Here is an 18,409-nt window from a genome sequence, read left to right as displayed (position 1 = left end):
TATATATATATTGTGATATCGACACATTTAAAGAATAATTTTTATCTTAGGATAATTATTCTTTATTCAGAAATATCGCATTCAATTATACCAATAGATGTGTCGTGAAGAAGACTATTGGTTTTTTTCCCATTTATAGTTTTCTCTTTATATTATTTTATTTTATTATTTGTATACACACACACATTACAATTCAAGAAATTTCTCACGACTTGTACTAAAAAAATATTTCTAAAAGTTATTTCAGAAATGTAAAAATCGATGCTAAATATGAAACACTAGTCATTAGTTTTTTTAATTTTATTCTTTACCAGGGTGTTCGAAATGTGTTATGTCATCGTGACGTCAAGGACACTTCTATGGACGCTCTTGACGATAGCTACAACATTAGCCATGTTGGCCGCCGTAGTTACACCAACATGGCTGATAGGAGCTCCGAGGAGGCCGGGACTGAAGGCTAGAGTAGAAACAGCAGAGAGAGAAATTTATTCACCATCTCTAGGTAATATTTTCTCCATTAGTTACAATTATTAAGTTCCATTAGTTTTATTCTTTAAAAAAAAGAGCAGTCTTCAAAAGAGAATATATAAAAACAAAATCAAATGATGTGTTCATTTTCTTAAATAGTTCTATGTCTATACTCTCAAACACGCATTTCACAAGAGCATATTGAACTGAGTCCGTTTTCTTAAACACCCAATTTGAGCTGTGTCTGTTTTCTTAAACACGCCATATTGAACTGTGTCTGTTTTCTTAAACACTCATATTGAACTGTGTCTGTTTTCTTAAACACGCATTTGAACTGTGTCTGTTTTCTTAAATACTCATATTGAACTGTGTCTGTTTTCTTAAACACGCATTTTGAGCGCTGTCCAGAATAAAAAGCTCCCCGAAAATTATATTATGGTTGCAGCGAATTGGAACTATTACGAAAACACTTTAAGAAAAATTAACAATAGAAGAAACTGATTTTTTCCGGCTACATTTCCAGTTTACTGGGCACTTATTGCTTTCCAAAAATGAACGATGAATTTCGAAATAAATGCACTCACATTTTGAACACTGTCCAGAATAAAAAAGCTCTCCGACGATTATATTATGGTTGCAGCGAATACGAACTATTACGCTTTAAAACACTTTAAAATTTCCAACAATAGAAAAAACTGATTCTTCCCCTACATTTTCAGTTTACTAGACACTTATAGTTACCCAAAAATGACCAATGAATTTAAAAATAAATTTTTGAAAGAAAAAAAAATAATGAGGAGAAAGAAACTTACGGTTTGCTGCATTCTCCTTCGGAAACAAGATGTTTTATTCTCATCAATTTTTCTAATTTTGTTGTAAGGTTAGTCAACAGATGGTTCAAATCATTTCAACTGAAATATTTGCACAGGCATCTGTTAGTTTTATCCTCACAGTACTCAACGCTGCTGTTACAAGTAAGTTATTTTTAAATCAAAAGTTTTATTGCTATCGGTTAGCGTAGGGACAACCTTTGTTATGTCGTATAAGCGTCATCTCTATTTTTTTCCCTAAGTAACAGAAGTTATGACTCATGTCGTAATGTAAGTATCTCATAAATTTTTTTATTCCTTTCTTTTTTCCGGTTGCATTCTGAAGAATGTGGTTACGAAGCCAACTTCTGGCTGACTTCAACCTTTCATCAATTCAGATCTTCATTAGAGGCCCTCGGTGGTAGAAATTCAAAAGCAAATAAACAAATGGGGAGAAGTTGCTGAGAATTTTTTTTTTAAATAACTCTTAAACTTGTTTCTAATAAAAGTTTTTTTTTTAAAAAATGTATGTATTTATTTATTTAACATTTTTATGTATTTATCTATTTAACGTTTTTCAGGTATTTATAATCGATGTATCAAAATCCACGAGATCAATCGCATGTATACAGACAACTGTGCCCCTTTCGTCACAAGTTTCGGTATGCCCTCGGAGCAGTTTCCAAATTTCTGGAAGGCCTCCCTCATCTTCTTCGGGTGCGGACTCTCCCTCATGATCTTCACACTCCTCACCTCCATCATGGGATGCTGTTTCAGGAGCATCATGAAGAAGAGCATCTTCACCATATCAGGCACCATACAAGCCATTGCAGGTAATCATTAAAAAAACATCGATAAGTGATCGGGAAAAAAATCATTGAATAATTTGTGATCTAGATAAGAACTTAACGCAGTAATAATAAACTTAGTTTAAAAATGATTAGGGAAAATGCATGTAAAATTTTTTAATTATTTAATACAAATCGCGGTGGTTTAGGAAATAGAGCGCTCACCTCCCAATGAAGTGACTAAGTTCGAATCCCAGCAATGGCCGGACGAACATAAAACTCAGTGGAAGGTGGACCATGGGTTGGAATCCCATAACCGTCGGCCAAACCGTGGTTTTTTTTTCTCCAAGTAACGCAAATGTCAGTTAGTTCCGTCAAACAGTTTATTATTATTTTAGCCGTGATGGCTCATGGGAAAGAGTGTTCGCCTTCCAATGAGGTGAACTAGGTTCGAATCCCAGCGATGGCTGGCCGATAAGCAGACCACAGTGCTGACGTGAAATAATCTCAGTGGTAGAAGGATCAAGGGTTAGAGTCCCCTTGCCGTCGGGTTAACTGTAGGATGTTTTCGTGTTTTTCCTCTCCGTGTAACGCAAATGCGGGTTAGTTCCACAAAAAAGTCCTCCACGAAGGCTAATCTCTCCCAATACTTCATCCAGGAGTTCCCTTGTCTGTGGAACGTTCAGTCGTAACCCAAAATTGGATCTGCTGTTCAACGCCCCCTCATGAAATAAAATGATTGATTCAGAACTGTTTTGGCTCAGGGGATAGAAGCATTTACCTCGCGATGAGATGATCCAGATTCGAATCCTAGCAGTCACTGGTTAATGTGAATTCTGCTCAAACGACCTCAGTGTTGTCATAAAATATCCTCAGTAGTTGATCATGGATTCTACCGTAAACCAAACCATGGGAGGCTTATGGGTGCAATGTTGGTTAGTTCAATCAAAAGGCTAGTTTGTCACAAGGATTGATCCAATTGTTACCTTGTTTTCTGGGTTATGTTCAAAGCTACGGAGTTGAACATTGATAGCCGTAAACTCAAAATTGGGCCAGCAGCTGCACACCTTTTATAAAATAATATTATTTAATGTGTCATTTAAGTTATGAAATCAGACGCAAAAACATTCTTAAGGATATTTCTTTCCTTTTTATTAATATTTTATTGATAGTCGCAATAAATTAAATAAAAGCGAGAAAAAATCCTTTAATAAAGTTAAGTCTTAATTTGAAAATAATCTTAAATCTAGGTAATTATAAGGTTTCTTTTCGCAATGTCTTGTATGCTCAGCTAAAATCCACCTTGTCATGAAATTTTAATGGACTACGCAATTTGACCCCATCGCTAGTGTGACGTCACCTAAAACGTCATCATGGACCTAAGTGACAATTCTTTTTTTAAAAAAAAGCTTTAAAAAATAAATTTTAATCCTTTTAGGATAAAAGGTTTGAAACTGCAATATTTTTGGTTTATTGCAATATTTTTAACATTTTCGCGATAATACGTACAGAACCCGTTATCCGGAAATCAGAAAACCGGAAAACCAAAAAACCGGAACGAAATTCGATAAATTTTCCCGCCATTTTTATAAAAAAAATGTTTTTTTCCTCATAAGATTTTAGGATTTTTCTCTCTTTTTTGAAAGATGTTCACGTTATCTTCATTTTGGAAATAATCATTAGTGTATAACTTCATCGTTTTTTCTTCTTTTTAAGATTATTTCCAAAAAAAAATTTTTTTTAGTTGGGTTTAACAATAAAAAACGGCTTTTTGTAGCAATTCAGAAAACCGGAAAAATCAGTTATCCGGAAGGTCCCGATCATTCCGGATTATCGGTTCCCTACTGTAAAAAGAAAATTCCGACACAAGGTTACATGCTTTCTGGGATTGTGACCTAAATTCCAAAATTTCGGCTTAAAAATTTTATAGCTTTTATAATACATAGAAATACCGTTGGTGTCGCTTTTTGTTTCCAAGATTTTTTAAATACTCAAATCAGTCATTCCTCTGCAGGAAAAGTAGAAAAAGTAACATTATTTTAACGACAACAGTAATACTGTTCCTAAGTTTTTATATGTTCCAAAATACTTTTATTAATGATTTGTATATTTGTAGGGCTGTTTTATATTCTTGGTCTGATTCTGTATCCAGCTGGCTGGAGTAGCAGGAGAGTACATTTGATCTGCGGTGATAAATCTGAACCTTTCTGGCCTGGAGACTGCACATTAGGTAAGCAGAACTTTTACTATGCATCCATAAAACTGAGAAATTCAAATTTTTAACAGGATGAATACCCAAATCTTTCATCAAAAAATAAGCACCTTTTAAGTACCCAAAAAATATTTTTAAGCACTATAAACATTAACAAAATGCAAAATAATTTTCAAAGACTTTTACGTGATCATGATAAAATAACTTTTTTTTTTCTTTTAAATGGCGGGCACTTGGAATTACTGTCCATTGGCCACAGAAAGTGCCAGAACTGCTAACTCTCTTTTCGTTACCCAACCCAGTGGGCACCTGTGGCGGAGCAGCGTCGCCCACGTCACACTACCACAACCCGTTTATAGGGCGGGTCACAAAGGAGAAAGGACATAGAACACAAATAGAGAGAAAGAAACATCCATGCCTTGAGCCGGATTCGAACCCAGAACCTTTCTGATGCAAGCACAGTTCCCTGACCCCTGCACAGGCCGGTCGGCTGATAAAATAACTAGTTTCTGACAAAGAACTCTTTTCTTGATTATATTAGACATTATAAAATGATCGAGAGATTATTCATTTCGATATCAGAAAATGAAAAATGAAGCCTGAAACTGAGAATATCTTGAAAAATGCAGCAGAGTTGCACATGAGAGTGCAAGAATCTCACCGAACCCAGCTCAGTAGATGCATATTCGGACTCACAAGTATTTCATCAAACATGTAAAATGATTGGCGCTTTCATACGCTACGGACCGACGGTGCGCCAAATTGTTGTCATAGTTCATTTACGCCGCACTAGAGCTGCACAATGGCAGGGTTCTTGCTGTCCTAAAATGTCCTAAAAAAGTGCTAAAATTTTTTCCCAACTTTTTTAGGGCCTAAAAAGTGCTAAAATTTCTTCTGAGTGCTAAAAAAGTGCTAAATATTTTTTATTTTGGCGTTTTGAAAATTTTTTTTTAGCGATCGGATTCCTTAAATCGGTTTCCCTAAATCTTTAAATTCTGTTGCCTTCGGCTCTTCTGCTGCCTCCATCTTTTTAGAAAATTCTTGGACTTTGGGGAAAGAAGTTCTTTCTTCTGAGATTTTATGGGCTTTAAAAGTTGTAGAAAGCTACTACTCCTACAATTCTTCCAAAGACACTGGAAAATTATTTAGTACAATGTTTCCAGACAGTTCAATAGCACGTCATTTCGCCTGCAGTGAATCTAAGTGTACATATCTCTGTCATTTTGGACTTGCACCTTATTTTAGCATGCTACTTCTGAAGTGCATTGATAATGCCAAGTTTTATACATTGCTTTTTGATGAGTCTTTGAACAAAGCAACACAGCAGTAGCAGTTAGATATACATATCCACTTTTGGAACCCAGGTAAGAACATTGTAGAAACACGATACTTAACATCAGCTTTTCTGGGCCATTCTGCAGCAGATGACCTTTTAGCCTGCTTTTATTCATCAGTCAAAAATGTAGACCTGAAGAAATTATTGCAGATTTCTATGGACGGTCCTGCTGTCAATTGGAAGTTTTATAATAATATTCAAGAAGATTTGTTAAAAGAACATGGTGTTCAATGCCGTGCAATAGGAAGTTGTGGGCTTCATATTTTAAATAATGCATTCTACAAAGTGAAATGTAGAAAAGTGAAATGTAAATCCTTTTTAACTTTACAAGAAGCAATAAAAGACAAAATAATTCTTGTTAAGCTGAACTTTTTCTTAAATGTGTTGGAGCTAGTTTCACCATTTTTGAAACTGTATCAAGCAGATCGGCCACTTTTACCATTTTTTGCTGCAGATATCCAGGATTTGGTATTACATAGTGTGCAATTATATAACATTCTGAAGCCAGAATGTATAGAAAACTTAAATTCTCTGGAGAAACTGTGCCATTTTAATTTTTGTGATGAAAAGAATTATGTCTCTCTGACAAAAATCAGTGTAGGTTTTGAAGGTGACCAAATTTTAAAGCAGCTGTTGGCCTCAAAAGTTATTTCTGACCGAGATCATATGAATATAAAGAAAGTTTGCAGAAAGTTTATCACCAAAATGTTAGAAACTTTACTGGAGAAATGTCCAATAAACTATTCTGTTGTTTTTAATTAAAAGAAAATTGAGGAAAAAGATTGTGACAAAATTAAGCCGCAATTTGCATCATGTATAGATTAATTATGTAATTTTTACTTCATGAATCGTTAAACACTTCATTTGTACATTTTTAATATCATGTATAGATTAAGTATGTTATTTTTACTTTACATCAAGTGCTAATTTTTTTTCTTCTTAGTCCTAAAAAAGTCCTATTTTTTTTTTTTTTAAATAATTGAGCAAGAACCCTGAATGGGCTATTGGTGACGGTCTGAGGATGATCAGAAGACATGCCATCACAATTTTGATCCTCTGCAGAGGGGATGGCACCCCCGCTTCGGTAGCCCAACGACCCACACGCGAAGGCGAGCACTTTACGGTAGAACAATTCAACGAGGACCCATACCGCACACCCTCGGTGACCATTTGGACGCAGACTGATCCAAATGGTCACCCATCTGCTCACTGACGGCAGCCAGTGATGCTTGACTTCGGTGATCTGCTGGGAACCGTGTCTTAACGATCCGGATTTGAATGAATTGTGAAAACATAGAATAGAACAATGTGAAAAGCATGCTTTTTGCAGAATTAGTGGCGAGAAACCGGCATGGTAAAGAAAAAATATCATTTTCGAAAAGGGAAAATTAAGCACTTTTTTAAAAACACTTAATGTAAAACGCACCTTTAAGCACTTTTTAAAAACGCTACACACCATGTTTAACAAATGCTTTTTTTTTTTTTTTCAGGTCTAGCCTTCTACCTTGCCATAGGGAGCACCATTGTTACCTTCATCTGTTCTGTATTATCTGTGCAAGCAGAGGTTTCAACATCGACTGACAAAGTTCAAGACGAAATTCTGGAGGGAAAGACACTAATCTGCCTTCTTTAATGAGGTGTCAATTAATATTTGAGTTCGGAGTTGAAGTTTACGAAACATTTTGTTTTCAGTGCTCTGAAATAAAATACTTTGAGAGAGGATCAAAGCAAATGGTTTCTGCCACGTACAAAATCAGAGCATCAAATCCTTCTTTTGAAACTTGATCATTTCAATCGAATAAGTTTAGAATCCATTTCGTCCCAGTGAACTATTATTTTGGTTACAACTGAATCAATATCAACTAATCATCCTGTTTATATATTTGAATCAAGTTGAACTGAAGACTGGTTTATATTCATTGATTCAAACCAAACAAGTTGAATCCATTTACAAAAACTACTGATTGGTTTTTAAAATCATCGGAATATTCTTTTTGCCTAACTATTATCTGTCTTACCCAGCTATATTAACACAGAATTGTTTCAAAACGTAGTTAAAGCACATCAATTTATTTCGAATTAAAATACTGCAATATACAGTGCGTGGCCAAATTATTAGACGCACTATAAGATTCTAAGTAAAATCTTAATTATCAGGTGATACTATATACAGCTTTATTGTTTTTACGTAACTGAAACCGGTTAGCACTTGTTTATGTTCGTGTATCAATTGGTTAACATTGTAATGCAATACGTTTAAAATAAATGCAAATGGGAGGTATATAAAAAATCTCTTGAATTAAAACCCATTACATGCATGTTTAAATATAAGCGTTGCTTATAAACTAGTGTAAAATAACGTAATTATTAAAACACTACAGTGTGTCTAATAATTTGATCTAATTATTCTAATATAATAACTGATATAATAAATATCCTATATTGATACAACATATCATCTAATTTATCCAATCGTCGAATTTATATGATATATCGTCTAATTTAACCCATTGATACACGAAGGTAAACAAGTGCAAACCGGTTTCAGTAGCGTAAATACAATAAAGCTGTGTAGTATCACCTGAGTAATTAAGATTTTACTTAGAATCTTATAGTGCGTCGAATAATTTGGCCACGAACTGCACTTGACGCAAATAAAATAGACATTTTTGTATCTCTTTCCCACAATTGTAAATCATTAAATCGAGCATAATATAGCAATATAACCAACTTTTGTAGCAGAACATTTTTGTCGAATGGTTTTCTTCTATTGTTTAATTCAGTGTTTTCATCAGGGCCCAATGAAATTGCATGAGTATAAGAAAACACATTCTGTGCCAATTGAAACATATATATTTTTTTCTTTAATCGAATCACATCATTTCTTTCCATTAGTTTCTATATTGAAACTAAAATGATTTGTTTATTTTGTAATGATGTATGTTTTGAATAAATTTCACGTAAAAGTGATTCATATTTGTTTGATGTACGACTCATTAGTAAACAGACTCGATGATAGCAATGGTTAGTGATAATGTTTTGTATGTATCAATAAAATATCATTTTACAATTGATTCCGTTAGTTTCCTGTTTTACTCTACACTGGGTCTTTTAATGTTTTGAAAACTTCATTAAGGATACTTATTGGTAAAAAACTTTTAAATAATAGTCTAATAATTAATTTAAAAAAAGGTTAAGTGATATTTTTTAAATTGTTCAGATTTCCAGGCTTTCGAAACTTGTTAGGGGATATTTTTGGAAACATTTTAAGGGGTATTCTGATTTCGTAACATTTAAACAGTCCAAAAGCATGAAAAACGTACTACTATTAAAAATAAAGCCCAAAGATAAATTCATAATAGAAAAATTTATTGCTTAAAACAGATTATTCAAATATTTTACAAAAAAAAATATGAAAATAATATTAAAACTTAACATCAGATCATAAAACACCACAACTACAAAACACATTTCATACAACACAGATATAAGAAGATGAAAAACTTTGATTTCTTTTATCTTTGTTTAGAAACTCTAAAAAATCTCTCATTACATTTATTTAGAAATATATATAGTCTAATAATTGCATAGATATACATCTAGGAAAAGGTGATTTTGTTAAACAATGGCAAAAAATATTTTAAAAAATTACATGAAGATAAATATTTACAGCCATTACATTATATATTCTATCATGTTAAAGAAACAATGTTTAGCAACCCAATTGAGAAGGCGGAGATAGACTGATTGGTAGGGCACAAAGTCCTCCAAGTTCCCATAACAAATCAATGCCTCTGGGGGAACTGATCCAAGACTTCCCTTGTCTTCTGAATTGGGTTCAAGATTACAAGGCTACGGAGTTGCACATGGGTAGTTGTAAACTCAAATTTGGGTCGGCTGATCATCAACGGTAAAAAAATCCAATTGAGAAGTTCAAAATAAAACTGACATAATTTTGAGATCTATGTATGACAATATACTATGGCCACTTTTATAATGCATAACCATCTTTTGATGAAAAAGTTTGATCGTATCGCAGCAACGAATATAAATCATTAAAGCAGAGTGGCATATTATTTCTTTATTAGATAAGACCATTAATAAACTAATAAGATCCAAATATCTCAGCATAATTCGTGTTTTTTTTCAGGTTTTATTCAATCATATTTCATCATCATAAATGGCATAGTAGCCTGGGGTGGACTCTTAGCTTTCTCCAGAATATTAAATATGACATTACCAAGCAATATTTTGAGTAAAAAAATATTTAGTTACTGTTTTAGAATTACTCAATGGAAAATTAGTTAAATTTAGTTTTATAATAAATTTTGTGTAAAACTGTTTTCAGTGAACATGTGGAGTTAAAATGTAAAATCAAATACTCAGAAAAAAAATAAGGCCAAGACTTTTCGTTTTGTTTTAATTTTTAAGTTATGCCTTGTTTTTATCCATAATATATTACAAAATATTTATATTTGCCATAAAGGTTGTAAATAAACAATTTTGTCAAAAAAAATTATTACAAGGCCTAATTTTTTAGCAAAAAATATTGGACTTTTGAGGTACCCCAAATTCAATTCGATTTATTTACATTGATTTAGTGGGTATATTAGTTAAATTCCCTAATTTTTGCCGATTGATAAAATTTCCTCGACTTTTCCCTGTTCTATGGCCACTCTTCAGAAAGCAAAATTACTATTTAAAATTGCAATGCAATATTTTAAAAAAAAAAAAAAAAGATTCTTTTTTGCACTGTTGCTAAATAATCTCTTACTTTAGTTAAAACAGTCCCGCAGTGGACTGATCGTTAAGACACGGTTCCCAGCAAATCACCGAAGTCAAGCATCACTGGCTGCGGTCAGTGGGTGATCACTTGGATCAGTCTGCGTAGGAATCCATGGAAAGGGTAATCCATCTGCGTAAATACAAAACATCATCTTAAGATCTTTCGCCTGAATAATTGTTGACTTAGATGTAACAATTTGTTTATAACCAAGAAACAAAATATAATTGTAGCAGTTGGCGGTGCCCCTAAATTAACCATTCCCATCAGCTCCATTCAGGTATGGAACCCCACATGATCGACCTTATTTTAATGGAACATTGACTTAATATATAAAATTTATTAATAGTTCAGCCGTTAATCGAAGATAAGACTACAAATTATTTTGAAAATATTCAATGTGAAGTAAGTCGGACAGTTAAATTTGTAGGACTGCAGCGGCATCTAGTCTAGCTGCGAATTAAGTTTTTGTTGCATGCATAAGCTGAAAATGAATAAAAACCAGCCAATAACCGATAGTTTTCGTTGAAATAACACCCCAAAAAAATGAGCTTTGTGTTTAGTTATCAAAAAATCATAATTTTTTATTACTAAATTCACTAATATTATTTTGAATTGAAAAGTTTGATAGAGAATACAAATGTAATTTCTTTCTAAATGCATATTTTTTCATAATTTATTTAATATATCGTTACAATAAATATTTTTTTTAAATTCTGTAATTTTTTAACAGGCAATTATAATTGGTGAAAAATAATCGAAATACTGAAAAAATTTCGTTATTAACTTTTTTCAATACAGATTTCAAAAATAATTTTAAAAAAATTATTATGTAAAAAAAAAGGCCCAACTCTCGGAATTTTAGTGAATTTTATCTGCTACACTTTAGATTTACAAATTCATGACTTTTCATAACTAATTCCAAGACTTTTTCATGACTTAACGAAGTTGCTATTTTCTCGGACAAAAACACAATTATTAATTTAAAAAAGCATTATAATAACATTAATTGAATTGATAGGTATAACCAAAACTGTTATACTCTGCATCTTCATGTTTATAGATTTTAAAAACAGAGTAAAGAAAGAGTTGAAGCAATAAAATAGCTGAAAAAATACAAAAGCAAAAAAAATTTTTTTTCTGCAGATTCAAAAGATAATTTTCTGGTTCATCCAGAAGGAAAGAAATACTCCTGATTTTTCTGTTCCCATTTCCGAATTAAAAAAAAAAAAGTCACCAATGACTGCCTTACTTCAGCAAGAATTTTAAATTGATGAAATAAAAAAAAATTTGGTAATCACAGAAGTTTAAAAGAAAATTCGCTCTAGAAATGATGTTCTTTCTTTCATTTTTGAAAGAACACCATAATTTTTAAAGAACATTATAAAAACATGTTATATTTTAATAAAATATGACTGAGTGGAGTTTTTGTTACAAATTTTCAGGTATTCTGAACATCGGAACACTGTGAAATTAGGGGGTTATATTCCATTTTGAAAAATTAGATTTTTCAGCGACCTAAATCCATGACTTCCAATGATTTTTTTAAAAAAAATAGTTAAAATCATGACAAATTGTGTTCAATACCGAAATCCATGACTTTCCAGGTGACACTAATACCCTGCACGGAACATGTTTTGAAAACTACTACCTATTATTTCAAATAACAGACTATGGTAGTATAAAACATGCCAAGACCAGCTAATTTTATGCCTTCGGTCATACATTTATCACAAAATTATAGATTAGTTGAGATCAGCCATTTTTATTCTGAGCAACACAATTTAACTAAGGTAAGGAACATTGTGACACTAAATAGCACCAACAAGCTACGTATGTACATTTATTTAGATCTACTGATATTTGTTTTCTTACAAATCAGTTGTTCATGTAACATTTTAATAGATTTGTAATGACAAGTTTAAAAAATTTGAAACACTTATACTTTTACATTGGCTTAGGAAAAATTTCATCATATTTTTATAATATTTATCACATTTTCAATATGTTTTTCAATGTGTTTTGGACAGATTTGCATAATTAGGTTGTAATACACCCTTTTTACACTTTTACTAGACTTGTAACTACTATATGAAATTGTTAAATTTTACATTACCTTCAAAAATGTAATAAGAATTTAAATTGAACCGAATGTGTTCTAAAAAGAACGCATCGCACACAATTTCAAAACTTTTTTCTTTTTGATAAATCACCATTTTGTTATTTTATTTTAAGAATGTTTTATGAATTCTTAAACAATGAGAGGTGGGTAAAGTGGTCATAATAACAAAAATAGACAAGAAATTTGTGTTATTTTATTATAAAAGAATATTTTTCTGTGTTAAAAATTTTTAGAGCAGCTTTGGTTGATAGATAAATATAATTCTTACTGAATAATTGACTCCTTAATACATCATATAATTTTTAAAAACAAAAGTTAAATAGCTTGTAGTTTCTCTTACATTCTTAACTGGTTCCAGAAATAGTTATTACATCTTTTATAAAAAACGAAATTAATTTAAAAAATTACAGTCAAACCTCGATCCATCGTTCCTGAATTTTTTGTTTTCCCTCATTTTAACGGTCTCGTCAATGTATTTAACGGTTTCTAGACTGCAAATACCAGTTTAGATAGATATAGAATTTAGAAACTTTTTTTCGGATCTATCAATCACAAATTTAACTGGAATTTGAAGGGGAGAAAATTTATAAAAATAATTATTTGGCTTAGAAAAGAAAGAGTAACTCATGATGCTAATGTTGAAGAAAATGTGAATAGATTGTTAAAAAGAAGAAATTGTGAAAAAAATACTGCAAGCATCAGATTTCATATTTTTGCATCAGTAAATAAAAATTATGAAACATGTGGTGTGATGTTGATTGCCAAAATGGTTGTAGAAACTGATGGGTTGCAAATGATACAAATGAAGGCGTGAAAGGGAACCACAACCAGTGCAAAGATTTGAAATCAACATATTTTGCACTTTCACAAGAAATTTTCTAATTCACAATGATTTTTTTTTTATATCTGTTACAAATGCCGAAAATTTATAGTTTGCATTAAGAAGAAAAGAGTGTGTTCAAATTAAAATTTCTACATAGTTTAAATAAATAAATGCATTAGTCTTTCTTTTGCATTAAAAATAATTTGCAGTAAGTAAATAGTTTTCTCCATGAAAATTTTTCACACTTATTGTAAATTTATACATTCTCAAGTCTATTCATTATTTCTTTATTAATTTTCAAATCATTAATTGTTAATATATATAATTAATTATTATCTATTGACCCCCATTCGTCGTTTTCCCATATCCACGATTCATAATAAATTTTCACTCGAGAAACGATCGATCAAGTTTCTACTGTCTCAAGATATTTGTTAATTCTTTGAAAAGGGTGAATTTCTTTCATCAGAGGCTGAATTAGATCTGAATACAATATTCAAGTTTAATTCTGCTTTGAGAATAAACTTTTTTTAAATTTAGAAACTGTGTAATTTAAATATAACTTGAACAAAAACATTTGAGTTAAAAAAAAGATTGTCCAATATTAAAATTTTTTTCAATTCTGCGAGTTTTTTATAAGTTATTTTTTGTATGTATCTTTAGTTAAATACGATATCTAACTATCACAAATTAATATATAAGTCAAATCCAACTTGAAAATAAATTATGTCGAACATTATAACCACTTTACCTAATTTTGCATTTTAATATTCATCAAAAATGTACAGTTTTTAATTTAGTTTATATGTCACATGACACTATCATTTACATTTCTTGCATATCGAAGAATAAGTCAAAACAAAATGTAACATTAAAAATTCAAAATGAAATTTTCCACTTGTTTTTACTTGAATAAAATGTTACTTATTATGTAAATAAATATTACTTCAGTCTTTAATGATAAAGATTATAGTAAATTTAAAACATTTAAAAATCTATATTATAATTTTGCTGACATTTATTCCAATATTTATCAAAAATGTACAGCTTTTAATCAAGTTTATACATCACATGACCCTATTATTTACATTTCTTGTGTATCAAAAAATAAGTTAAAACAAAATGAAACATTATAAATTCATTCTCGTTTTCACTTGAATAAAATGTTGCTTACTATGTCAATAAATATTACTTCAGTATTTAATGATAAAGATTATAGCAAATTTAAAACATTTAAAAATCTATATTATCATAGTTTCTAAAAAAAGACAAGAAAAAAAGCAACATGAATAATTAGAAAATATGAAAATGCATACAGCAATCTGACACAATTACATAAATATCAAATAATAGTAAACAAAGTGAAATTTACAGAACAACAATATTTACAATCATGTACAGGTTTTTATTTTAGCTGCTGCCAAAACTTGAAAAGTGTTTTAAAAACTTCCTAAGTGTTTTAATGAATGCTACTAATGAAGATCAATGTACAAAATGAGAAGAATATGATTGATTAAAATTAAAAAAAAGTTCATCGTATGAACATTTCAAGCTAAAAGCAACAACACTACAAGCGATTTCTTATACATATTATAAACATGCGGCCAAAATTTAACATTTTTTACAGTTGCAGTTTAAGTACAACTTGATTGTGATATAAAATATTGCCTTATGGACATTAAGTAAAACAATCTATAAGTCCCTATTTCTAATAATATCTTTTAACAGAGTTGGCATGGTTTAGGACAGAAAGAATTAATTCACGGTTCAAAACAGTCCTGTCCAAAACCCCTTTTTGTCTAAAACTGTCTTAAACTATCTGAAACCATTTTATTCATATTATGTCATAATTGTAAAAAAATATTGTGAAATATAAAAGGTTAATTTTTGAACAAGAAACAGACAAGTTTTTTGTTTTATTAAAAAAGCTTATCATCCTTTTTAATATTGCATTTATTTATCCTTACGCAAAAACTTAATTTATTAGTATTAAAAGCATATTTATTCATATTTAAAGGTATTCACTTTCGTTGTTCAATGAATTATGGTGCTTCAAAAGTTAAAACAAATTGTATGAAAAGTATCAAATATGTATTAATATATGTAATTATTATACATACAGTGGTTACACAAATAGAATTTTGTACCTTTTGCCAATGTCCAAGGTTTAGGACACTTTAAGACAGTTTCAGTCCGTTTAGGGCAGTTTAAAAACAGTAAAACCCACGTGTCATGTCCAAAACCAGTTTAGGACGTCCAAAACCCCAACCCTGTTTTTTAACCATGAAAAGTATAAGAACATGATTTACAAAAACTTGAGACTTATCATTTATTTGAAATGAAAATAATGAAGTATAGCCAAACACATTTATAGTGAACCTTACATAAACAAGAATTTATTTTTAATGTAAAACCTTTTAAAAAAAAATGATTTGTAATGTCAAAAATTCTATTTGTATTAGCACGATCACGTAATTAGGATTCTACACGAAATTTTTCACACATTTCTTGAAAATTATCTTTTGAAACTGTCCAAAAAAAAGTATGACTGTTAGTAAAACTTTATTTGCTTCAAAAATATGAAACCCACTTAGTTGAAACCGTGAAAATTAAACTCTTGGAATGGCTCTTGGTTTAGTAAATTCGATTTTTAGGTTTTTTACTCACCACTACTTCTAAATAATTCGAAGACTTATGTGATATGCTACTTTGTTACAGTTAAGTCACGTTGAGCCTTATAAAAAAAATTGGCTAAATTAATTAAAAGTCTGCAAATTACAATTTGTAGTTCACTATCTTTTTTTTAAAAGACATTCAACTGAAAGGCGTTAAAATATTTAGTCAAATTCAGAACAACAATCTCCAGCTCCTTTTGAGTTGGATTTTAAAAAATCATTAAACATAAAATGCAGAGGAATTAAAATTAATAAAAATTTAAAAACACGTAGCACACTTTTCTGGAGTCGGATTTAAAAACAAACAAAAAAAATATTATCAGCTATTGATTCAATGGAAACACAAAGTAGGTTAAAAAATAATTCATACAGCTACTTGATGCATTTTTACAAAAAATATCTAAAAAGGGCCCATAGAGTGTAGGCACTAATAAGGAGGGATAAATAGTAATAAATCACGAGTGTTTGAACAGACGTATCTATCAGTCATATTTCAAGTCATTATGATACAATATATAACAATTCATTTGCATTAAGTGGAAGTCAATATAATGATAAACCAAATGTATTGCAAGCAGAAATCTTGCTATCGGTTTAAATATAAACTATAGCCTCCTTGAAGAGTTGACAGTTACAAGGACACATATTCTAAAAAGATGAAAATAAAAAACAAATAACCTAATACACTTGCATTAAATTGCCAGGAGTTGGATGTGGCATATCAACAGAAGACTCATACTTTATGAAGCCAAATACTAAAACAGAAAAAGTGTCTTAAAACCTAGGTGTACTTTCTTAAACTAACACTTTTAAGGAACTTAATTCAAGGGTAATTATGAAATCTGTAAATGAATAAATTGTTAAAAAATATTATTTGTTAGACAGTTTCGGACTGCTTCTTTACAAACAGCGTATCATTGAACAGCAAATTCAAATACGAAAAAATACATAAGTAACCCAATAACATCTTGTTCAGATTATTCTGCCATGCACCTTAAAAAAAAAACAGTTTATGTTCTTTGTTACTGCATGACAAAATACTATTTAAAAAAATCAAGTAAAAAAAAAAATTTAAACTTCAGAGGTAATAAAATTATATCAAAATATTTTGTTGCACAACTAGGGAAGAAAGTTAAAAACTCAATGAACTGTGAAGGTCATGTTGAAGGTCAAATGCTACCGCTCTTTAAAAGAGACCTCACTGCCATCCGATGTGAGGGACAAGTCACTGCTGCTTTGCACTGAGTTAGCTTCAACTTCCATGTACTCTGCATGTTCTATTGGGGAAACATTTGAACTATTTGGCACACACTGATATTCCTCAGATGTCACATACTGAATAGAAGCATCTATTGAGAGGATATAAGAATTAGTTAACAAAATAATATGAATAGGTAAAATTAACATCATACCTGCCAACCTTCAATCCTTTCGAGGATGATTTTCCCCAGTGGTAGTAAAATGGAATTTAAATTACAATTTTAGGCAGAAACATATGCTGCAATTTGAAAATGCTTAAGCGGACTACCATGACCATATTACTTATTAATAAGTATGCTTAATTTTTTTTAAAAATAGTGGTGGTCAAAAAGATTATAAATTAAACTTATAAATGCAAGGAATGTACAGAAAACATTCATTTTACTACCACTTTAAATGTAGAAATAAAATTTTACGCCAAATGCGTAAAAGTTGGCAGGTAAGTAACATATTTTTTATTATCTAAGGTCCATAAACTGAGCTAGGGAATTTTCATAGTCTCAGAAAGAAAAAAACTTTTTATCCTAACAATTTAAAATATTCATTTTAACTCAGCAATTTTAAGCCAATATAACACTTTACAATGACAGCTTAAGAAAAATATTGCACTCAGAGATCTGAGTAATGTTTTTTAGCAGTCGCAAAGCTATAATTTTTGCAGTAAGTTTAGTTGAATTAGTGTGATTATTTTCTTAGTTATATAAAAATACAAATCAAAACAGATAATTTATTTTTCATATGTCAAATTTTTCCAATTAAATAAAAACTATAAATCAGAATTTATAATAAATAAAAGTAAATTTTGTTTGGATTTTAATTCTGAATAATTGTTAGTAGTACCCCAATAAAAAAAAGTTGCTGTCTAAATTGTAACAAATAATAATTTACAGTACTTCACACGCAAATCAAACTGAAAAAAAGCAACAGGCATAAAATCTGTACAAAGGGAGATGGCTATTTTGTAGTCAAAACTGAAATGCATAAAAATTGTGACAATTGCTACCATCAAACATACATATTGTATATATATTGTATATATATTGTATATATATTGTATATGTATTATATATATATACACTGGTTATCATAAATTAAGGAAAATTCACAAAAATCGCGATAGCTCTTTCAAAAGT

General features: G+C 30.4%; 2 protein-coding genes across 8 annotated transcripts in view; one reads left to right on the top strand and one right to left on the bottom strand.

The window, feature by feature from the left end:
- The window catches only part of LOC107440185 (LHFPL tetraspan subfamily member 2a protein), a 67,105-nt gene extending 58,418 nt beyond the window's left edge, over window positions 1–8,687 (top strand). For 2 of the 4 annotated variants that reach the window (XR_011637822.1, XR_011637819.1), the window contains exons 2-6: window positions 315–502; window positions 1,859–2,110; window positions 4,182–4,295; window positions 7,104–7,801; window positions 8,162–8,687. Coding sequence is in view for 2 of the 4 variants with exons in the window: in XM_071185709.1 (XP_071041810.1) it covers window positions 325–502; window positions 1,859–2,110; window positions 4,182–4,295; window positions 7,104–7,246 (687 nt within the window). In the remaining 2 variants the exon portion in view is untranslated. Of the gene's footprint in view, window positions 1–314; window positions 503–1,858; window positions 2,111–4,181; window positions 4,296–7,103 lie in introns of all 4 variants that reach the window. The other 2 variants (XM_071185709.1, XM_071185641.1) reach the window with 1 other exon arrangement.
- A 274-nt stretch (window positions 8,688–8,961) lies between these two features.
- Window positions 8,962–18,409, bottom strand: part of LOC107440184 (cyclic AMP-dependent transcription factor ATF-7) — a 36,940-nt gene continuing 27,492 nt past the window's right edge. For all 4 annotated transcript variants that reach the window (XM_016053032.3, XM_016053036.3, XM_016053034.4 and 1 more), the window contains exon 12: window positions 8,962–17,365. In XM_016053032.3, coding sequence (XP_015908518.1) covers window positions 17,193–17,365 — 173 coding nt within the window. In that variant the 3' untranslated portion in view covers window positions 8,962–17,192. The remainder of the gene's footprint in view (window positions 17,366–18,409) is intronic.

The sequence above is a fragment of the Parasteatoda tepidariorum genome, chromosome 1 (genome assembly GCF_043381705.1).
Source record: "Parasteatoda tepidariorum isolate YZ-2023 chromosome 1, CAS_Ptep_4.0, whole genome shotgun sequence".
Lineage (NCBI taxonomy): Eukaryota > Metazoa > Arthropoda > Arachnida > Araneae > Theridiidae > Parasteatoda > Parasteatoda tepidariorum.
The sequence above is the reverse complement of the archived record's forward strand: the minus strand, read 5'-3'. Positions and strand labels throughout refer to the sequence as shown.